This window comes from Eschscholzia californica, unplaced genomic scaffold (assembly GCF_041429995.1).
Source record: "Eschscholzia californica isolate CP2 unplaced genomic scaffold, dmEscCali1.0.p SCAF_6, whole genome shotgun sequence".
Classification (NCBI taxonomy): Eukaryota; Viridiplantae; Streptophyta; class Magnoliopsida; order Ranunculales; family Papaveraceae; genus Eschscholzia; species Eschscholzia californica.
In genome coordinates, this window is record NW_028238483.1 from 31,223,959 (window position 1) to 31,247,765 (window position 23,807).

Genomic DNA, 23,807 nt, shown 5'->3' on the forward strand with positions numbered 1-23,807 from the left:
AGACATCGCCTTGTAAAACTTTCAAAGTAAATTCCAAAACTCGTCATTTAAGCAATATAGAGGGGTATTTTGGTTACATCAGTGGCCGCCGCCTTTTCTGAGGAAAAAGGGCGGGAAAAGTTTATACGAGAGGGTTCACTTGCCGGCAAGAGCTAGACGGGATAGACATTCAACCCATTTCTCGTCCAAGAATTAAGATCCGTTCAATAATCTAGTTCCGTTCAATAATTAAACCCTACCTCATCTGTTTCCTGACAGCATCCTTCCGTTTGATTATCTATCTGCATAGTCCAAAACCCTAGATTTTGTTCAATTTGTTGTAGGCACTTCATTTTCCTACTCCTTCGACTCCAGAAAACCCTAGAAATTTCTAATTGGGTGTTATGCGAAGTCTCTGCTAGTGAAAGTTTCACTTGCCTACTTTTTTATTAACTGGTGAGGCTTCACGAATTTCTCAATTCCTTACATACATGTAAGTTTTTTTTTTTTCACAATTTCCTCCTTTCGGAATGACTCCCAAATTATTTTTTGAAAAAGTTGCAAAATTTGATGTGAAAATTTGAGTTTAAGCAGAAAAATCATGAATGGAGATGGAAGATGGAGAGATCGAAGAGATGCTCGAAACATGAAAAGACAAAAGGTCTTCCGTTCTGTTGAAGAAGAAAGGGAATCTAAATTAGGGTTTGATGTCTTTTCTGAAGGTGAAAAGAAACTTGGGTGGTTGCTTACTCTAGCTTCTGTAAGTAAAAATTGGAGTGATCATTTGCATAGTAATTTTCTGCATCTCTAAATACCTTCATAATTTGACTTACTGTGTTGTTTCTAACTGTTTCAGTCTTCATGGGAAGATCGAGATACCAATAAGGTCTATAGTTGTGTAGATCTCTATTTCGTTTCACAGGTAACGTTCTCAAGCAAATGATCTTTGATTTGAAGTTTTATTCTTTCTTGTTTAAGTTTTTTTTGAATTAAATTTGTAAAGGAATTAGGTTTTCCCATTTCATTAGATTACTAATTTTTCTGTATATATCTACATTTATTAAAAAAAAGATTACTTGTTAAATAGAATCCTATTTGTATATGAAACAGTCTCACAAAATGATATAAACAATTTCTTTGTTCGACAAAACAAACAAATTCAAAATGTCACGAGAGAGCAACCCAGCAACATGAATGCTTAACTTTATTTCGTTCAACTCAAACACATCTTTTACTGAACTAGTCTTTGTGTAAGTTTTGGAAGTCATGGCTGTTACTGAATGCGAGTAGTGCGTTCAATTCTCAATTCTCAACTAGTTTATTATTCGTCATAGGATGGGTCGACGTTCAAATCCAAGTACAAGTTCCGCCCTTATTTCTACGTGGCTACAAAGGTACAAATTCATAAGTTACTCGAGTAAATAAGTTTAGAGCTAACTTTGATTGTTTTCCTTTTCGTCTTTTGTTATTTATGCTCTAGTGTTAATTTTACAGCCCAAAATGGAGACAGGTGTGGAGCTCTATCTCAGAAGACGTTACGAAGGGCAAATTGCAAATATAGAAATCATGGAAAAAGAGGATCTCGGCCTAGTAAGTTAGTTTTATCTTTACTGCAAGAAAGCCCTGTCTGTTGTATCTTTACTGAAACAAAACCGTGTCTGTTGTTCCCTTTTTGTCTTAACATATGGCATCAACAGTATAAAATACAGATGAGTGTTTCCATACGACGTGCTGTAATTCTGTGGCTTGCTTTTGCAGAAAAATCATTTGTCTGGTTTACAAAAATTGTACCTAAAGATATCCTTTGATACCGTTCAACAATTAATGCATGTGAAGAATGAGTTACTTCATGTGGTTGAAAGAAACATGGAAAAGAATGAAGCTGCAGAAGCATATGAATCCATATTGACTGGAAAGAGGCAAGTTTTGTCCCTTTTACATGCATAGAGCGTTTTGCAGTTATATATTTGTTTAATTAAATGTTGTATATCAGATTCTAATTCCTGCGTTCACATCTTCCGTTATGAAAGGATCAGTTGACAGGGTTTTGATCAAGTACTTTACCTTCGACCATGTATTATTTGGTTAATATGACAATCATGGTATTCATCTTGTTCATTTTTTTTATCATGATTACAGCAACCAAAGACCGCTCGATTTTATAGATTGCATTGTTGATCTCCGGGAGTACGATGTTCCTTATCATGTCCGCTTTGCCATTGACAATGGTAATTGTTACCTAGTTATATAATCAGTGCACTTCGAAGATGATTTTCATTCAAAAAATGTGTCTGTCTGTGGAATTTGGTTATAAGTCTGAGAGCTTCTACGCAGATGTAAGATGCGGGCAGTGGTATGACGTTAGTGTTTCTAGTAGTGGTGTTACCCTTGAGAAGAGGAGTGACCTTCTACAACGTGCTGAAGTTCATGTCTGTGCTTTTGATATTGAGACAACAAAGCTTCCATTGAAATTTCCAGATGCAGAGTATGATTCAGTAATGATGATTTCATACATGGTGGATGGTCAAGGGTTTCTTATAATCAATAGAGAGGTAGGTGGGTTCGTCATAGGTTGTTTGTTGTTTACATTATGTCGTAATACATATAAGTAGTGTTTGTGGAAAAATAAAAGACAGAAAACTGCTTGTTATTTTTCAAGGTATCAGTGGTTTTTAGACCTTGCACTTGGTTATATGCATCTATTCTTCCATAAGAATGAGTAGAATGTGTCCAACTGTGTTTCAGCTTCATTCCTGAATTGGACATTTTTCAGTTCCCTCTAATGTACGACACAACCCCTTAGTAAAAACTGCCAGCATTTTCCGGGCAGCTCAATGATAGACAAAACATTGGATTGCACCTCATGTTTACATAGTGTAGTTATTGTTTTCACCTGAAATCAGTTCACATGAATAGTAAATTATACTTGTTTACCTATATACATAGCGCTGTTGGTTACCTAAGTTCTACTTTTCTTCGCATTTTTTAATTTTTAATTTTCCATTTACTACTAAACTAGTAACTACTACTACTACTAATACTACTACTCGAAAAGTTAGTTTATGTCTGTTACTGTTAGTGGGTGGAGAAATACTTAAGACAGAGTCGTAAAGAACTTAAAGTAAATAAATTGAGGCCTAATCATGGAGTTATTTTTTCTTAACAGGTTTATTATTTGTTAAATTTATTTTGAGGGTTCCACTACCGATTTAATTAGTCCAATAATTCTTTTCAGTGTGTAGGAGAGGACATAGAAGATCTGGAGTACACCCCAAAACCAGAGTATGAAGGATGCTTCAGAGTGAAAAATGTGAAAAATGAGGTATCATCAAAAAGCTCTTTCAGTAGATATTAAGTTTCAATGAACAGTTCCATGTCTTCATGATTTGCACTTACAGGTAGAGCTCCTTAGACAGTGGTTTGCACATATGCAAGAGGTTAAGCCAGGTATTTACGTTACCTACAATGGTGATTTCTTTGACTGGCCATTCTTGGAAAGTAGAGCTGCCCATCATGGGATCTCAATGAACGATGTAAGTTTTCTGCAATTAGCATTTTACTTTGTCTTTGTTCATGTTTCGGTTCAATTCGTACTGGAAATATTTTTTGACCCTGGATTGTGAGATTCTCAGCTGAATCATACTAAAAATTGTAAATCGTGAATCGTAAGATTCTCCTTATTCCTTCACTTATATTTTCTTCCTTTTATCATTTTCTCTCTCTCAAGTCTTAACTGACTTTCTCTCTCTAGCAGTCTTTTTTCTATCAGTAGTATTTGTTACACGTGTTCTTATTTTTTTTATTAGTATATCATTTTTTTTACGCATGTAGGTTCAGTAGTGTCAACATATAGTATATATCATATATCACAAATGTATGTACAACAATAAATCTTACGAATCAATGACACAATTTATAAAATCCAAAAATGATTCGCGCTACAATTTACGGTTTGACAACCTTGCCTACCACCTTGCTGTATCCATTGGCTCTGATTATTTGCATCATTATCTCTCATCACGGGGTTTCTTTTCTGTTACTGAATGTACTTTATTGTTACTTTTTGGATGTTTATGTGAATTTGTGACAATCATTCAAGATTTTAGCTCTTCACAATATTTTTTAAACTGACATCCATGCCTTAGCAAAATTCTTATGTTGTCGGTTTACAGCTTGTTTGAAAAAGTTGTCTCCCTTAATATTTTACTGTTGGTTTTGTTATTAATATAGAGGATACCAAGTGGCCTAGTACATATCGAGCAAGAGATTGCATCTAAAATCTTCTTTGTGATAAGATTAATGATATTTGGCTCATTAGATCTGTGCATCACATTTCTTCAACTTTATTTGTATTTGGCATTATTTTTCCATGCTATGAAATGATTTTGCTAGTCAATTTAACTTCTTCTTAAGGTGGTAAATGTTTCTGTCACTGGGCATGCAGGAGTTAGGGTTTCAATGCGACAAAAATCAGGGGGAATGTCGTTCTAAATTTGCATGCCATATGGATTGTTTTGCGTGGGTCAAACGTGATAGTTATCTTCCTCAAGGAAGCCATGGTCTAAAGGTGCACCCTAATTTGTATTTGTTATCAATCTTGCTGAATGAAGGTCTTGGTTGGTTTTTCATATGTTTAAGTTGTTTAAGTGAGTAAGGTAGACAGTTACAGCCCAATTGTACAACGTTCTGCACAAATATTATTCAAAAATAAACTTTCGTATCAACTTCTACTTGAAAGTTGAAACAAGAAAGGTAGCAACCCGGATGATTGTTTCCTTGGTTAAGTGTTTTCATCAGAGTATGTGCTCAAAAGCTTCAAGAGTCGTAGTGGTTGAATCTTACTTGATAGGCCTTTGACCAAAATAGAGGAGAGAGCCTTTCGTGTTTGATTGATTGTTCTCCCAGGTTTGCCTTCTGTTGTTGGAGCATCAAGTTACCAAATTTTTATGCATATTTTGGATTGGAAACATTTTTGAAAAGGAACCAGCAGGTTGCTTCTCAAGTAAATTTACTGTGCACATTTAGGAATATTCTTGTTCCTTTTTGGGAACAAGGGCAAAGATACAGGGGAGAAATAATTCTTAAAGGAGAGAACTATCTGTCCTCTGTAAGTAGTTTGGTCTCTACTTAAGCAAGTGTAACGGTATGAACTTTCTCCTGGAGGAATTTTGTACATAGTTAGCTTTGTGGGTGATCATTATTCACAATTTTCAGCTTGGTTTTTCTGGGTGTCGTTCAGACTTAGGAAACAAACTTATGATCCTAAGAACAAAAAGAGGCAACTGTTGCAGGTCGCTGATATAATCTGCTCCCTGTTGGTTGACTGGCTTGCATACTGGACATTACAAGTTTGGAAGAGGATTTCTTCCTAAGTGGATAAATACCTTTTTCTCCATCAGTAGAACCATAGGAAAATGCTTAACACGCTTAATATGACCCGTGACATCAATAAACAAGTCAACCACGTGGAAGAGATAAGCAATATGATGACAGAAACTGTATACCCCACTAAGTAGTAATGAAAGTGTGAGGAGTAAACCAAATGATCAATACATTAGTTCTTGAATTTCTTCTATCATACGTGGTATACTAAGGATCACGCAAGGCTAATCAGATATTTTTGGGCGACAAACTTTCTCTTTGAGAAGTAAGTAAAGCAAAATATAAACTTGTAACTTAAACAAGAAATATAAACCTATAATAGACAAGTATTTTGCGTCGCCTTTTTGTAAATTTTTCTTGTTCAATAAACTCATTATCAGTTAGTTGTTTCTTTCCCTTTGTCCTTCTAGACCCAGTTCATATCTTTGTTTCGTGTGTTTCCGGGAAGAATTCAATCTCAGAATACCACCTAAATAACTGCGGCCAGAGAGTCAAATAGGTCGGGACTTAAATGTTTTACCTTTTCTTGTCTTTCAGGCTGTTACAAAAGCTAAGTTGGGCTATGATCCCTTGGAGGTGAACCCCGAGGATATGGTTCGCTTTGCCATGGAACAACCACAGGTTTGAGGGAAAGTTTCTCTTATGCTTTTGTTCTCTACTTCATGAAGCAATTTGTAATGGTTATTTTTGGTTGTTTCAATCTTCCAGACAATGGCTTCTTATTCTGTATCAGATGCGGTTGCAACTTACTTCCTGTATATGACATATGTTCATCCATTCATTTTCTCTCTTGCAACAATAATACCTATGCCACCTGATGAGGTTTTGCGGAAAGGAAGTGGCACCCTTTGTGAAATGCTTCTTATGGTTCAGGTGGACTATCTTGATACATGTTCCTAGTCTTGAACGAACTTACTTTTCCTATTAGTTTTCTTAAGTACTCCAGATTCATAACGCCAACCTTCTATTCATTTTGTTTTGATGTTACACATAGAGTCTAACTTTCAATTTTATAGGCATACAAGGCTAATGTTGTATGTCCTAATAAGCACCAAGCTGAGACGGAGAAGTTCTACAATAACCAGCTGTTGGAGAGTGAAACATATATAGGTGGCCATGTCGAATGTCTTGAAAGTGGTGTTTTCAGATCCGATCTACCCACAAAATTTCAACTTGATCCATCTGCTTATGAGGTGATTATATGTACTTTATGTGCCTTCAATTTCTCTCTTATGCAATAATGCTTCTGAAATGACTAAGGTTGTGAATATTTATGAGACAATAGCTGCACTAGTTTCATAATCATGTTACGGGTGTTATGCTTCAGGACGGATCTCTTTTATTATGAAAAAGTGTGCAGGAATATTTGTTCACTTCCTTCCTTTTTAATGAAGATAAGAATTTAGTATCAAACTATCAATATAAAAAGTAGTTGCAATTTGTTAACTTCCCTTGCCGTTATGCATAGGAAATTCATTGATACCTTTCTTTGTCTTATCATCAGTTTGTATTATAATGGGACCAACTATCAGTTAACTAAGATTGCTGGAAACCTCTGAAATATTTGCAGAGCTATAACAAACAAAACAGCACACTTTTTGTTGGCACTTACACCCTGATGTAGTGTTGCACAGATGCAATTTTGTTAAAAGGTTTGTTATATTAGTTTATTCCGTTCACTTTGCAGCAATTAATCAGTAACCTTGAGCGTGACCTCCAATATGCAATAATAGTGGAGGGTAAGATGGACGTAGAAACAGTCTCCAACTATGATGAAGTGAAGAATGCAATCTTGAAAAAGGTGTATTTTATTCCCAAATTTAACAGTTGTAAGCGTTTCTTTCAGGCTTTAGTGTCCTGCTAAGTGTGCCTCAATCCCTTGTTAACATTTTCCTCTGCACCGTGCAGCTGGTGAGTTTGCGTGACGAGCCAACACGTGAGGAATGCCCTCTTATATATCATCTGGATGTTGCTGCTATGTATCCAAACATTATCTTAACAAATAGACTGCAGGTATGTGCATGTTTTCTGTACATGCCGGAAGAAATATTTTTTCCCAGTATTCATTGTTGGTCTCGTATGCTAAGATATCCTTCTATTAAGTTTCTCCTTATCTGCTCAGGTTGTTCTAAATGCCTCCTTTCTCCAATTAGATTGTATGTAACTCTTCTCAGTCTTAACATATTAACCCCAACCGTGTGTAAAAGCCTATTGAACACCAATAATTAGCATGTGAACCTTGGATACATATGTTGTGAAAAGAGATTAAGTGCTTCACTTTCCACTATCGACCAATCAATGCCACGATGTGCTAGGAGTTCTTTCCTTTATGGAGTTGAAATTTTGTTTGCCTGGACTTTGGAGCATTCATTTATCTGATTTTATCATCTTAAGAAGTTTCTATCTATTATTATATTTTAAGACTTGAATTCATCTTGTTCGATTTCAGCCTCCATCTATAGTTTCAGATGAAATCTGCACTGCATGTGATTTCAATCGTCCTGGAAAAACTTGTCTTCGGAAGCTTGAGTGGGTTTGGCGTGGAGAGACCTTCACAGCAAAGAAAAGGTTTTACATACTGCTGGTTATCTGTTTCAGAGGACTTGAATGATCAACACTGCTACAAACCTTTATTAAGATATTTTTGTCCTTGGTTGAAAAAAAAATGATCAGGACTTCTACTGACCTTTATTGTTTATAATTTTCAAATATCAGTGACTATTATCATTTGAAGAGGCAAATTGAGTCCGAGCTTGTTGATACTGTGCGTGGTCAATTGGCAAAATCTTTTTTAGATCTTCCTAAAGCTGAGCAACAATTGAAACTGAAAGATCGTCTCAAGAAGTATTGCCAAAAGGTATACTCATATTCAAGAGTGCTTGACAAGCCAGTCTTCAGAGTTAAATTATATCGCTTTAAGTATACACAAGTGACATTACGCTAACATGTGTTAGGCATATAAAAGAGTGCTTGACAAGCCAGTCACTGAGCTTCGAGAAGCAGGGATATGCATGCGCGAAAACCCTTTCTATGTTGATACAGTTCGGAGGTTTGTACATATTTGTTGATTTTTCAATGCTTTTGTTTGTATCCTCCCGTGAAAATCAGCCATTCTGTATAGGCTTTTATGCTCACTTTAGTCTTCTCTACCAATATTTTACATTTGCGAAGTTCTGAATTGTTGTTATTTACTTGGACGATGTCTATGTACAGACTACAGTAAGTCGTATGTGTATCTTTTGGATGTTGTAATCGCTGAATGGTATTTCTTTTACTTAATTTCAGTTTCAGGGATAGGAGGTACGAGTATAAAGGACTTAATAAGGTCTGGAAGGGAAAGTTAGCAGAAGCAAAGGCCAGTGGAAACTCTCTGAAGATTCAGGAAGCACAAGTATGGTACTTGAGCATTTCGCAAATAACTTTATATATGTGTGTGTGTGTGATGTAATGATTCACGATTGTCAATTATTATGCTAATTGCAGGATATGGTAGTTGTCTATGATTCATTACAGCTTGCTCACAAATGTATTCTAAACTCATTTTACGGATATGTCATGCGCAAGTGAGTTTTCTGGGCTCACCATCCTAGTACTGCTCATGGGGTTTCACAATCTGCTTGCTCTGATCATCTACAAATGGCCTTTTTTTTGGTTTTAGGGGGGCAAGATGGTACTCAATGGAAATGGCTGGTGTAGTTACTTATACTGGGGCAAAAATTATTCAAAATGCGCGTGTATTGGTTGAGAAAATTGGAAGACCACTGGAATTGGATACTGATGGCATTTGGTGTGCCCTTCCTGGATCTTTTCCGGAGAACTTTACCTTCAAAACCAAGTAATTTCTGCCTGTTCTTTCATATTTCCTTAGTGATCATAAGCTATGTTTGCTCTTCTTAGAACCAATCTTTGTCATCCAAATTGGAGATAGCAGAAACACAAATGGTAGATTTTATCAAACTTATTGCATTTGGGTTAGCTGGCATTTGCATGACATCTTTTATGAATATGTGTTTCAGAGACCCGAAGAAAAAGTTGACAATCTCATATCCTTGTGTGATGCTTAATGTTGATGTTGCGAGGAACAATACGAATGACCAGTACCAGGTGGGCTAGGATCCTGTCCTGCTGATCTATTTTTTTTTTTTTGCACTTTCAAATAACGAGGATGTGAAATCTATTTTTCATTGTTTATTTAGGTCCTAGACTCCTAATGTACTAGTTGTTTTGACAACATCCTTTTCTACTTCAAAAAAATTACAAAATAAGTTAATTAGTTCCAATTTGTGAGCAGACACTTGAAGATCCTATCAATAAGACATACACTACACACAGCGAATGCTCCATAGAATTTGAAGTGGATGGTCCATATAAGGTGAAAATAAAGCAAGCTAGACACCACCAATGGTTCAGTTTATGATTCTTCTGCGCGTATCTCACTGTGTTTCCTTTCGCACTCATTTGTGATTCACAGGCAATGATTCTACCAGCTTCAAAGGAAGAAGGGGTTTTGATTAAGAAGCGGTATGCTGTTTTTAATGACGATGGAACCTTAGCAGAGCTGAAAGGTTTTGAAATCAAGCGTAGAGGTGAGCTGAAGCTCATCAAAGTTTTCCAGGTTTGCTTTGTTTTATTTTTAAATTTCCTCAATTGTATTGTTCAATTATTTTAAGATGGATCTCATTATTTCTTCATTCGCTAGACTTATAGTGTTACTCTCTACCCAACATATACAAAATGATATCTGCAACGGAAAACACGCGAAGATAATCTCAACTGTCATTTTATCAATATAATATTCTTCTGGTTCAAAATAAATAAAATATATTGAACTGTCAAAATTGTCTATCCATCCAGTCACTTTTTGAACTCTCTCTTAATTTGCCAACTAGATGTAGTTGGGTCACTAAAATTGCGAGTAGCCATATTATCAACTTCCGTCTTGAGTGTTCCCCTTTCTTGTTTTATGGCTCTCTTCTAATCTTCTTCGGTTCTTCCTCTTTTCCTTTATTTATGGAAATCTGTATTTGTGCATATTCAGCAAATTGCACATATTCAGCTACAGCCCCTATCTGATTATAGTTGTCAGATTGCTCGCCATTTTGATTTTCGGTTAACGAAGATGTTTGTGTCAATTGATGGTGTTTTGTTAGTTCATTAATTCCTTCAACTGGAGTTCATTTGAAGGCTTTCTGGATTGTATCTCCTCACAGATTTAGTAGATACTGCCTTCATTTACTGCATTTTATTTGCAATTTATTTGTCAGGAGGTTATCTTTACCAAGGAAGGATTTGGAAGATGTCGAAGTTCCTTCGATTTAGTTGAATGATGTCTTTTGCTGAAACAGGACTATACATTAGCCCACTGTCTCGACCAATCTGTAGATATACATTTAGCATGAGATTGGCAGACTGCTTCTTATATTCCCTTGTGTACCCCAAGATGTCTTTGACACTAGTCTCGTATTAGAAATTATATTATTTCGTAAATCAGTTCGAAGTATCAAAGTTAAATTAGATTTGTACCACATTCTGCATCTACATCGCATCCCTTTAACTGTTTTGAGTATATATTTATGTTAGAGCTTAAAAAATCAAAATTCTTATATGTTTCCTTAAAGACTTCGTTAGTGTCTTTAGGTGTCTTTCTGAGAGGCGCCATACACTTGTCGCCTAGTTTTCTCTCTTTTGTCTTTCTGAGATACCACTGCAGCTTGTTCAGTCCGAGTAGCTGATTTTAGTCGGATGGATTTATTCCTAATTATGAACAATTTCTCTTGTATACAGGCTGAAGTTTTTGATAAGTTCCTCCATGGAGTAACCCTTGAGCAGTGTTATTTAGCAGTTGCATCTGTTGCGAACCGCTGGCTTGATCTTCTAGATGTAAGCCTTTATTTCATTCTATTTTGTATATTTTATACAACCCTAGGTATTGAAATATATCAATGGTGTAACTGGGAGAATTTCTATTTGGTCAAATGTCTTTGTAGAATGAAGGAATTGATATTGCTGATAGCGAGTTGCTTGATTACATATCAGAATCCAGCACCATGAGTAAATCCTTAGCAGATTATGGTGAGCAGAAGTCTTGTGCTGTCACAACTGCAAGACGTCTTGCTGATTTTCTTGGTGACACAATGGTTAAAGATAAAGGACTGCGTTGCCAGTATATAGTTGCATGTGAACCACAAGTATGTGACCCTATTTCACTTGATCCCCCGGGTGTGTTCTATGAGCATGATTTATTTTCTTTTTGTTTCTCACTGATTTGTTCACACTTGTTTGTTGAATATAGTGTCTGAGTAACTAACTTGTTTTTCGTTTATACTTGTACACGTAACCTTTATGCATAAATATTCGAAAAAAATAAAAGATTAACTAGATACTTCATTTTTTTTATTTGAAGAAAACTTTAGATGCTTCATTTTGTTTATTTTTGTTCTCTTTGTGCTTATAATGTTTGGAACTTGCTGGTAGCAGGTTTTATAAGTTACCTGTTTATTTGATGAATGTTTGAAGGTTTTTATTGGCAAACGATGCTGCTTGTTGTTCTTGACTGATCTTTCCCATTCTAGGATTGTCCCATTCATTTGTCTGAATTACCCGACCTCTACTTTCTCACACACCTAGTAAACATATGAGCTGATATGAGGATAATGATAGTTGTATTAGTTTTTACTTTTTATTAATCATTGTTTGCCAAAAATTCCATTCATAAATGCAGGGCACTCCAGTGAGTGAGCGTGCAATACCAGTGGCAATATTTGAAACTGGCCCTGGTACGAGTTCTCATTCATTTCTGAGCTTGGATTATGCATTCTATTAGTTCTACTGCTGTGGACTTGTGTGAGAAGTTCATATGAATTTCAATGTGCAGAAATTATGAATTTTTATGTGCGAAAGTGGTGCAAGATTTCATCTGTTATGGGCATCCGATCCATTGTTGACTGGTCGTATTACAAACAGCGACTTGGTTCAGCAATTCAGAAAATTATTACCATTCCTGCAGCAATGCAGAAGGTATAAGTTGGGGCTTGGATATTAGTATATTATCGGCACTCATTTATTTCTTAGAGACCTTTAATCGTATCTTTCCTTTAATTTATTTTGTTTGAAATTTCCAGGTTGCCAACCCTGTCCCTAGAGTAATCCATCCTGATTGGCTGCACAAAAAGGTCCGAGAGAAGGATGACAAACTACGGCAAAGGAAGCTGGTTGACATTTTTGGTCCACTGAAAAAAGATAACATGATGCATGCTGCTGCCACTACTACCAATCATTTGTTGGAAGAGGTGATTGGTGGAGATTTTGAAGATTTCAGAACCAAAGACATTGCTAGTGGAGTCAGGCCGCGACCTATAGTCCATACCTATAAAGTTAACAGAGAGCAAAATCCAACCAATGTGTCTTCTCCTGATATTCCTCTAAAACAACAACCTGGTGCTACAGCATCTACCGAAAATATTGACAGAAATGTTGATTATCAGGCTTGGCTTGAAGTGAAGAAGAGAAAATGGAAAGATACTCGAGAGGAAAGGAAGAGGCATAGGTATACATGACTATCTGACATTTAATTGTTTTAGACATGCCTGCTGCATCACAAGTATACCGTTACATAAGTATCACATTTGGTAATGTTAAATGTTTCATCTGTGGTGGTTTTTTGGTTGTCTGATAGAACAAAAAGACAATTTACTCTAGATTTCAACGGCCTGACTTAACTAGTTATCTTAGTTCTATGCATATAAAGTAAAGTAGAAGTATAATCTGTTCCTAATGAAGAGGTAGTTAAAGGCCAAATGGTTTACTTGAAGTGGAGGATATCCTGGCATTACTATTTCATTGGGGCAGAAACATAGGATGGACAGAGGGCAAAACATATCTTGATTTTGTTTCTAATTGGGAGACTATAATGACGTAAAGTGTAGATTAGGTCTTAGTATCACCCTAGTCCTTAATTTTCTGTATTTTGTTTTCTCTGTATCACCTCCAGTTTTTAATTTTTATTCTACGCTTCAAAAAAAAATGAAGAGGTTGAAGGCCTAAATGTAGTTAATTTGAATTGAGAAAACAAAATGCAAGTGTTTCTTGTCAAAAAGGTACATGTAGTTAATGCTATTGCCTTCTCTTTTTCTGCTGGTTCATTTGATTATTCGACCATTTAAAGTGAACTTTAGAGTATACATAGCATTTTTTTTTTGCTTAATGATACTTGATTATGGACTTTGTAGCATCAAATCTTATTCAACCTTCGCTCTCTTGATCTTTACAGATTGGATAATGTGAAGAGAGCTCGCAAATCAGATGGTGGGTCTGAGCTACCTAATGCTGTCCGCAGCCGTAACAAAGAGCAGGGTCAGAATGGGGTTAGTTCAATTTTCAGGAGACATGAAGTGGCCCTTGCTCGGTCCTATTGGCAGGTGATACACCTAGTTAACATTGCCACAGAAGGTGCTTTGATGGTTACCCGGTGAATGTCATGACATTAGTTCTCTTTCTGTTGTTCCAGATAATACAGCTTGCTCCAAGTTCACAACCTGGACACTTTTTTGCTTGGATTGTAGTAGATGGGACCATGCATAAGGTTCCCATACATGTCCCTAGAGTATTTTACCTCAACTCAAAAGCACCTATTACAGAAGAATTTCCTGGGAAGCGTGTAAACAGGACTCTTCCTCATGGTCATCCAAGCTTCAATCTCATTGAGGTGCTTATGGTGTTACAGTATGCTACACAATATTTGCTTGATCATTTGACTGTACTCTGAGTTTGATCTTCCTTTTGCGTTTTAACAGGTGATAATTGATGAAGATCAGTTTAGGGCAGAAAGTAAGAAACTTGCTGCTCACCTTGCAGACCCAGAAGTTGAGGTCAGTTATGAAATGTAGCTTGTGCATTAACGAGAAAAGTGGTTAAGTAACCACCATTTTTTTCAAACAAGTGAAGAACCTCATATGATTTCTTGCATCAAATATACTTGTTTATCATAACCACACAATCATTTCTAACCAGTAACCACTAACCAGGAGGTATTTCAAAATCTACTTAAAAATTCTTTCGGGACACTGGAAAACCACGAAAAAGATGTTCTAATTTAAATCACTGACCATTTCGCCATCTAACAAGGCATGGACGGGTTGAGGCCTTTAGTTCCCCCTTTAGTTTAGAGTCGAGGTCTCACAATCGTCGCACCATCAAGTATCAGGAACGAAGAAACCACTTCTCACTCATGAATTCCTATCTTTTGTTAGTAAAATTCAGGAAAAAAAAGGTGAAAAAAAAAGAGCTCGTGATGTCTAATTTATATTGTCATTTTGAATAGGGAATGAATTATGTATGTAGTATGTACTATTACATTGTGTCTTTATTTTGGTACTGTTGTGGTGATTTGTGCACTTCAATCATTTACATATTTTTCCAATAATTTGATTCAACTAAAAGAGGGTTATGATCCTACAAAAGGTGGATCATAATCTGGCAGAGTGCTCTTCAAACAAAACCGAAAATTACATTTTTTAATTAGGGCCTCCCTAAAGAACCAGAAAGTCTATAAAGGACAGGTTTCTGGCCCATGGGAATTGCCTGCTCCAGTGAAAAAGGGTAGTCTGAAACTCTGAATTGTAGTTATAGTAGCTTTAACATCTGTTGCGTTGTTCTTGAAAATTATCCTATTTTCATCCTTTCTATTTCAATAATTTATATTGACTGGAAAGCCATTTCTGCCAGGGTATATATGAAACTAAGGTGCCACAAGGATTTAATGCTATCCTTCAGGTTGGTTGTGTCTGTAAAGTTGACAAGGCAGCTAAAAACCGAAATGCTCAAGAGGGTTGGAGTCTCAGTGAACTACAAATGAAGACCACCACTGAATGCTCTTACCTTGAGAAGTCCATTGCTTACTTTTATTTGTATCACAGGTATGTGCAGTGTTCAAATTTAGTAAGTCTTACCAATTTATCGTAGTGAGATATTTTGCTGATCTTCATGGGTTCAAGCAAGATAATAGGACAAAGAGAGTAAGTAGAAAAATCAGCAGAGGAACATAATATAAGCATGCCCAGAAAGGGTGGCACAACTTCTTGAATTGTTGAACATATCTACTGATATTGGAATTTGGACACAAGCAAGTTAATCTTGCTATGAAATTCAAGTGTTGTCTGAACATGGGTTGGAAGTGCTGATAAAACAGAGTGTGCAATAGTAAACTGAGAAGTACTTGTGCAAGTATTCTAATAGCATATAGCAGGTTAGGGTTAGTTTCACATTTTGTTTGGTTAGTTCGAGACAGGCATCTCAATGGTGTGAGAGTTTTTTAGCATACATTGTCTAATTCAACTGTTTGGTTGTGATGACACCTTTTTATTTATAACAAAATTAGTGCTCGAGTGAGGCTTGTCCAACTTTTATGATATAATCTGTTTCTTTTAATCTCTCGAATCTCGATAGATATTCTCTTTTCCCATTATTTATACTACCCTGACTGTCTTTTATTGATTCTAGTACATCTGACGGTCGGGCAATTTATGCCATATTTTTTCCTGCATCTGGTGCAATACTTGTTACTGTGGTTAATCCGTTCCAGAACAAAGAATTATCACCATCTATTCTCGAAAAGCAATTCCGTGAAGCTTGCCAAGCATTGCCAATTGAATCTCCCTTGGCTGGGAATAGATTTAATTTCAAGGTAAACTTGTGGTTTTAAAAATTTGTTACCTATTTTTTGTTCTTATTATCTTGGTTTATTTACAAATTTTCAGTGTGCCATTCTTACTGATTGTCTTCAGGTGGAGTATGTTGGATATGCCAAAGATGCCGAAAAGCTCTTGCAAAGAACAATAAGTGATTATAGGTATTCTTTGGCATCCAGCCCTTAACAGAGCAACATATTATGTCATCGGCTCATCGCTTCCTTATCCTGTAATGTTTTTTAGATGTTCAATTAGTTGTCTATGTCTAATATTGATTGATGGCAGACATCAACATCATGGACCTGCAATTGCTGTCATTGAATGCCCCAACGTTCATTTAGTGATGTCAGCTATACAAATTCTCAATGATTTCCCATGTGTCACCATTCCCAGCAATGCTCGTGATAGCAACTATCAGGTAGAATAAGTATAATTTAGCTGATATACGCCCAAATGTATTGCATCCACTAACGAATACATACTGAAATTCTATTTCCCTTCTATTTTAGGCCCTTGGGTGGCAGATCGTGGCTGCAAAGATCGGGATGCAACGATGTGCCGCTTCTTCGCAATGGTTAAAGGAGAGAATTTCTCTTTCAAGATATGCACATGTATTGGTTTGATTTGTCTCTGACAATGCATAATCTTCAAATGAATCTGGGTTTTGAACCTCAAGATAAAGAATAAGCAATTTACTTGACCACATTAACATTTTTGTAACAGGTTCCTTTGGGAAATTTTGAGCTCGATTGGCTTCTTTTTACAGCAGATACCTTCTTTTCTAGAGCTCTACGTGACCAACAACAGGTGAGCCTCACTTTGTAGTTACATATCTAATCTAGGTTGTGTCATTTTTTTTAGATTTCATAAGACGTCTTCTATGCGGCCCTACAATGGATATGAGTCACTGTTCCCTCTTTGTCTCTACTTATTATTTAGTTATTAGGTCTTCTATTTTTCTAGTTTTAGATCAACTGCTATTATACATTAAAGGCGTTAAACCCGAGGACCAAGGTAAATTTCCCAAAATTTTCGTTGAAATTTCTTAAATGTTTCTGTTTTTTATCCAACTGAACAAAAATTCTTCTTATATATTTTTGTCGCATTATCTCCACCAAAATGACTGAAATAACAAAATGACTGAAATAACAAAATATTTGTGAGAACATATGTGATATGTCACAACCAAAACTTGGAAAACATGAGTAAGAAAATATCAGTAATATCGGATACTCTGTATTATATTGATTAACACTTCATCATACAAATCAAAACATATAAAAAAGGAATTTTAATATGATCAAGTTATAAATTGGTTCATACATTATTTAGATATATGAAAAAAAATATTCAAACCAATTATTAAAATAATATAAATCAATTATTAAATAGTGTGAGTATCTTTATTCCCTATATCTGTATTTTCGTTTCAATCTCGCTCTAGCTTGATATTAAAAATGGACTATAAAACACTTTCTTTTATTATATGTTTGTTTTTGTACGTTCGTGTGGAAATTGAAATGAGATTCAAGGTTATTCTCTTACTCATTTTCTCCAAGTTTTGGTCGGAACATATTGTCTATAGAAATATTTTGTTATTTCCATTGAAATAACGCAATGGAAAGTTGTAAGATTTCGTTTCAAATGTTAGATTGGAGATGGAGATAATTTTGGTGTATATATGATAAAAAAAAATCTTAACATATCACTTTCTAACATTCTACAACATCGTATTAACACAATGCTACTAATTTTCCTTATTTCTTTATCAGTTATTGGTTTTATAAAGTGACATGATTTTCGTGATTTTTTATTGTGTAATCATTTTGTCTTAAAGAATTACATTATATTTTCATGATTCGCTTAACGTTTTCATTAGATCTATAGATTTGTATTTATTTCCACATTGACCGATATATTTCTACGAAAATTTCCATTTCCAAGCCGACCAAAATATATACGGGAAGAGTTTTATACTCTGCGTAAAACTGGAGTAGTATATATGGTCAAAACATGATTATGTGCGAAAAGTATCACGGTCTATCGACAATTAGTTGCAAGGGCCCCACACAAGTATCCGAATCTTTGATAGGGAAAGCAAAATTAGTAGCACTTATTGATGCGATTATGCGTGTGGTAAAGTGGCTAGAGTAGGTGATTTTTTCTGAGAATGTATTCTTGGTGGGGTGATGTCCCCACTGGGTTTTCTGAACCAGTTTCACATGTCTCCTAAGCTGTCTCTGCCAAGAACTACATAATTGTGAGACTATATCCCTTATCAGATTGAGGCAGTCAGTCCTCTTTCAGCCACTATTTCTTCAATTAGTCTGATGAATGCTGGATTGAAAATAATTTGAGCATCTTTTGGTGGTTGGATGTTAAAGCCCGTTGCATGTTAACCACTTTTTTCGTGATTCTCGCAGATATTGTGGATATCTGATGATGGCATTCCAGACGTAGGACGTATCGATGAAGAAGATACCTGCTTTGTAGATGAAGTAAGTATTAGGATATTTTGGAGCAGTTTGTAGCTTTTATACTTCTCATCTATCCAATGGTTATGGTTTAATGTTAGTGACAATAGAGCATAATGCTTTACCGTACATCGGAGTGCTCTTATTTCTCTGTTATACTTATTATTTGTCTGTAACTTATCGGTTATACTTTTTAACTCCATGTAGGTCCATCATCCTGTTCTTACTTATCCTGGAGCATATAGGAAAGTGACGGTGGAGCTGAAGGTTTCATATTTCAGATAGCTCACATTTTATTTCCTTTTCAATCTTAGCTGAGGTTAGTAAGTTATACATAAGCCGTAAGAAAAATATTGTTACTTGTTTGTTGTCATGTTGCAGATTCACAACCTGGCTGTAAATGCTCTTTTAAAGAGCAACCAGGTGAATGAAATGGAAGGAGGAGCCTTTTTTGGATTTGATGTAGATACTACTGGAGCCTATGATCAGACTTGCTATGATGAGGCTAGTTCATGTGCTCCTGCATTTCGTGTTCTCAAACAATTGATCCAGAGATGCCTTCAGGACGCAATCAAATCTGGAAATGTTTATGCTGATGCAATACTCCAACATCTCTATAGATGGTTTTGCAGGTAAAAGCCTGATAACCTTTTGAGTTAGGGCCATGGACTGACGTGGACCATCAATTAACTTACGAAAGACTGACACCGTTATGTTAGTAACTTTGTAGTTTGTCCATAGTTAATCCCAAGGGCTGTGCATTTAACTATTGGATTTTTTTAACCCACTGGTTGAAAATGGTGTCAAATCTAAAATATCCAATTGTTAGAGGCCTAGCCGCAGGGGCGGAGCCAGGATTTGACGTCGCCCATATGCCTTTAGCAGTTGCTGCTATTCATCTCTATCAATTCTCCGGGCTCGAGAAAACTCGACCTCCGGGGAATTAAATGCATAAAACTTCTCATGAAGATCTTGGTCGAGTCCTTTGAACTCATCATCTGTAATCCAGGTATAATCAGTAAGTGGGTGTCCCCTCCATTTAATCCAATATATTGATGGCAACCCCCCCCCTCAATAGAAACAGTTTGATGAGCAACAAAGCTCGGTCTCTTCTTTTTCCACTTTTAGAGATGTGGTAATGAGTGTATCGAGAGATAAATGGGAACTATTTTCTTCCTCTTCTAGGTCACACAAGCTCCGTAATCAAATAAATTCTGATTTTCCTGAGCTTTCTCTTCATTATTTCTAGCTTACGCATCTCTTCTTGCAATTTCCGAATGTTGAGTGAGATGGTGTGTTCGAGTTTCCATCTCCGCTAATCTGATTTGCATGTGGTTGAGTTCTATAATTTTCCTGAGCTTTCTCTTCATTATTTCTAGCTTACGCATCTCTACTTGCGATTTCCGAATGTTGAGTGAGATGGTGTGTTTGAGTTTCCATCTCCACCTGTCTGATTTGCATGTCGTTGAGTTCTATAATTTTGAAAATGATATATATGAACACTGATTTTGTCATAGTCATCATTAGGAACATTAATTTTGTCCTAGTCATACTCATTGTGTTTAGTAATATAGACATATTGTGTTTTGTAATATATATATAAACAGTAGAAATGTAATTGCTCTTTCATGCAGCCCGCAGTCAAAACTTCATGATCCAGCTCTTCACCGAGTATTGCACAAGGTAATTACTTAATGTTTGGAAAAGCATCCAGATTGTTCAGAACTTGTGGAATTTACTTAAATATTTTCCTGGGGTGGAGTTGAAAAAATATTGTTAATGGCTTCTGACGTAGAAAACTGAAGTAATTGAAAAGTATTGTCTTTTTTGCCTCATACTCAATTCGTTGGACTATCTAAAATAATCTTTTACGCCTTTCCATGATTCAATCTTTCTGTTATTTCTTGATTTTTTTTGCCTAACCCATTTGGATGCATCATGCATTGCTTTATAAAACATTTTTATCCCTTCACTTTGATAGGTTATGCAGAAGGTTTTTGCTTTGTTGCTTGCTGAGTTTCGGAAATTGGGTGCTACAATCATCTTCGCGGATTTCTCGAAGGTTATTATAGATACAGGAAAGTCGGAATTATCTGCAGCTCAAGCTTATTGTGACTGTTTATTAAAAACCCTCCAGACCAGGTGAGTTAGGGTCAAGTTGGGTTTAATAAATTAATTAGATATCTTTTTATTTAAGTTTTTCTTGCTGTCTTCTAGAGATCTTTTCGAGTGGCTTGAGCTTGAACCCCTGCACTTCTGGCACTCTTTGCTCTTTATGGATCAGGTAATGTCATGAAAATATAAAGCATAATTTAGAGTTGGGTTTAGTATATTAATTAGATATCTTTCCTTTAATTATTATTTTATATTCATGTGACCATGTCCCTTAAGTAGGAATTAATATGCATTCCAATTTTATTCTGTAAGATAGGAAGATTCAATATCTATGCCTTTGTAGTAACCACCTGACTTTGATCATGAATGATATTGAGTTTTAGAACCATTATCATATGAATATTGTCAAATGAGATTAACCCATTGATTATTATCTCGACTTTCTTATTTAAACTGAAATTTATAATTTCTATCGTTCCATTTTACATGACAGTATAATTATGGTGGAATCCAAGCTAGAGCCCATGGTGGAAGTTCTGTAAATGATGATGGTGTAGCAAATGAACCCTTAGTAGACATTGTTTCTAACTGGAATATTGCTGAATACTTGCCAAAGGTGACTCAGGTAAGTCAACTGATTTTAAAATGTTCCTCTGGTGGTGAAGCTAATAAAGTGTTACTTATTCTGAATTAAGACCCTCATTAGGAATATATAATGTATTACTATTTTAAGGTTTTTTACTGGTACAGATTGACACATTAATTATATAGACGAGTTGTATAAATATCACTTTTCTTATTAAGTTTTGACTGATTCAACTTCTCGGACCGCTTTGCAGGATCATTTTGTTCAGATTGTCTCTCAATTTGTGTACATTCCGTGGAAATATGCACAAGAGCAAGTTGCAATTAGAGCTTCATCGAGGGATGGAAACTTGTGCACTCCATCAATTACTGGTGCTGCTGCTGAGACTTTTGAATTACACATGACAAAATATGTTAAAGAGCAGGTTTGTGCCAAAAAAGATATGATAAGTTCTTTAATCTTCTTGATCTTTGTTAGCCCTAAGATCTGGGTTTGCTTCCTAATCACGTTTTACGTTCCTCACAGGTCAGCTCTTACTTCACTCATAAACTTCTTGACATTGTCCGCAAAATTGTACTTCATCTGAAAGGAACGAGTAAATCCGGGGCAGATAGACAAATGGCTCATGGAGTCCCACAGGTAGCTGGTTCCAATACACATACAGGTGATGCTGCATTGGACTTTATTAAGCATGTCTGTGCTGTTCTTGCTCTTGACCATAGTGTTCAACACAATGTTCTGGTAATTACACTCTCCAGTCTCTTTTTCTACGAAATTCAGCTGAAACATCTAGATCTAAACATTCGTAAACTTGTTTTCTATTTTGGTAAGATGAGATTTAATTACTACTGCTGCTATATCTCTGAAGGCAACCAACATTCTAGTTATTCTGTCGCTTTCTATTTTGACAAACGAAATTGGTTGAATGTTCATCACTCTGTCAAAACTTTTAGTACTTGGTTTTCTACTTGCCACTGTTGATATATATTGAAAGGATGAATGTCATAAGAATTATGTGAACAGGTTTTGCTGCATTGTTTCTGAAGGGAAGATAACTCTGCTTCGTTCATATATTTTCACAGGTGTTGAGGAGGAATCTGTTGACATTGGTCCACGTAAAGGAATTTGATCCAGTAGCAGAGTTTCGGAACCCCTGTCTGTCGTTTACCTTACCAAATGTTATTTGCAGGTAAAATGCTGAAACATAGACTTATCTTGCTCTTTGATTCTGTGACAAAATATGGTGATTCTTACTATAAGCAAAGAATATATCTGAGTGGTTTTGGTGGTTCTTGATGAGGACTCACTGATTACCTCCATTGAACTTTTACTTGGGAGGCAAAATTATTTTGGAAAGCCCAAAGGGAATGATTAATTACAAGAAAGAACAGACACAAAGGAGAAAAGAAAGCATGCCTCCTATAGCAATACATCCCACTACTTGCATAATGATGGCATCCCAATATTGACAAAAAGCATGAAAGTCGTAGGACTTGAGCTCTGTCTATCGGCGGACCTGTAGCTCTTTACAAGATTTAGTTCGAACGGGTACACCACTTCCATATTTGGTAAACTCAAGTTGGAAACCAAGAAATTTCTAAATTTTTGCATGTCAGAGATTGGAGGGAGGAGATAGAAACATATAAGCAATCCTATTATATGATTTAATTCCAAAAGCCAAAATAGAAGTAATATAACTCTCTTGAGTTATGAAACTAGAAAATTCAATCATGCTGTTATTTTCCACAGGCAGCTCTTGAAAAATTTCTGTACTTCAAATTTAATTCTTTTGTTGCAGCTACTGCAATGATTGCAGAGACATAGATTTATGCCGTGATTCGGCATTACTAGCTGATGAATGGCGATGTGCTGTTCCTCAATGTGGGCAGCCATACGATCGTGAAGTAATGGAGAATGCTCTTCTCCAAATAGTCCGGCAAAGAGAACGTCTCTATCATTTGCAGGACCTGATTTGCATCAAATGCAACCAAGTGAAAGCCGCCCATGTAGCAGAACAATGTTCTTGTGCCGGCTCATTCAAGTGCAAGGAGGATGTATCTGAATTCAACAACAAAATGCAGGTTTTCTTGAACATCGCCGCTTCTCAGAAATTTCAACTTCTTCAGGAGTCTGTCTCGTGGATACTTGAAGTTCAACAATGAGCCAATTAGGGAACTAGTTGGTCTTCGGTAATTTATCATGTGAAAACGGTGCAGCAGGAAAAAGGAACACCTAATTCTTTCTACTCGAGCAACCATGCTGAAATGCACATAATCGATGTTGAATAGTTAGTAGCCTTTTTGTTTCGAGGGAAGTTCCCTAGTAAGGAAACAGTTCATTGTAATTCATGTGCATATACTGTAATTGTTTGTACTTCGATTATATAGCAGTTATTCAGAAAAGCTCCCCAATAAGGAATATAAATGTGGGGTTTCCTTTCTCCGAACTTGCTTGATGATTTTGTAAGTAGGGATAGAACCCCCTCTTTCGAATGATCTATCAACATGTACCAATTATTTTTTAGTTAGTCTATCAGTTAGAGTAGCCTATATAGATGAACCTTCGAAGGAAGAAATTCCTGCATTT

General features: G+C 36.0%; 1 protein-coding gene across 2 annotated transcripts; it reads left to right on the forward strand.

Annotated features, from left to right (window-relative positions):
* LOC147533511 (DNA polymerase epsilon catalytic subunit A-like) lies at positions 1 to 23,744 on the forward strand. 2 transcript variants are annotated; one of them, XM_086649187.1, is made up of 50 exons: positions 1 to 472; positions 574 to 739; positions 836 to 901; positions 1,314 to 1,373; positions 1,474 to 1,569; positions 1,738 to 1,898; positions 2,119 to 2,207; positions 2,314 to 2,531; positions 3,215 to 3,301; positions 3,378 to 3,512; positions 4,424 to 4,546; positions 5,899 to 5,982; positions 6,070 to 6,234; positions 6,378 to 6,554; positions 7,049 to 7,162; positions 7,270 to 7,374; positions 7,811 to 7,929; positions 8,077 to 8,218; positions 8,316 to 8,410; positions 8,647 to 8,752; positions 8,845 to 8,924; positions 9,020 to 9,196; positions 9,378 to 9,465; positions 9,653 to 9,733; positions 9,833 to 9,976; positions 11,146 to 11,241; positions 11,349 to 11,549; positions 12,083 to 12,137; positions 12,236 to 12,378; positions 12,483 to 12,907; positions 13,631 to 13,778; positions 13,868 to 14,065; positions 14,154 to 14,228; positions 15,085 to 15,275; positions 15,859 to 16,042; positions 16,143 to 16,207; positions 16,332 to 16,464; positions 16,556 to 16,657; positions 16,770 to 16,853; positions 18,470 to 18,544; positions 18,728 to 18,787; positions 18,902 to 19,152; positions 20,155 to 20,203; positions 20,502 to 20,662; positions 20,738 to 20,804; positions 21,129 to 21,260; positions 21,475 to 21,645; positions 21,747 to 21,962; positions 22,304 to 22,410; positions 23,020 to 23,744. In XM_086649187.1, exons 2-50 carry the CDS (start codon positions 581 to 583, stop codon positions 23,381 to 23,383), a joined length of 6,624 nt encoding a protein of 2,207 aa, XP_086505313.1. In that variant the 5' UTR covers positions 1 to 472; positions 574 to 580; the 3' UTR covers positions 23,384 to 23,744. The 2 variants fall into 2 exon arrangements, with proteins under 2 accessions (XP_086505313.1, XP_086505314.1); XM_086649188.1 differs by having other exon boundaries at positions 43 to 435.
* The last annotated feature ends 63 nt before the right edge of the window (positions 23,745 to 23,807 follow it).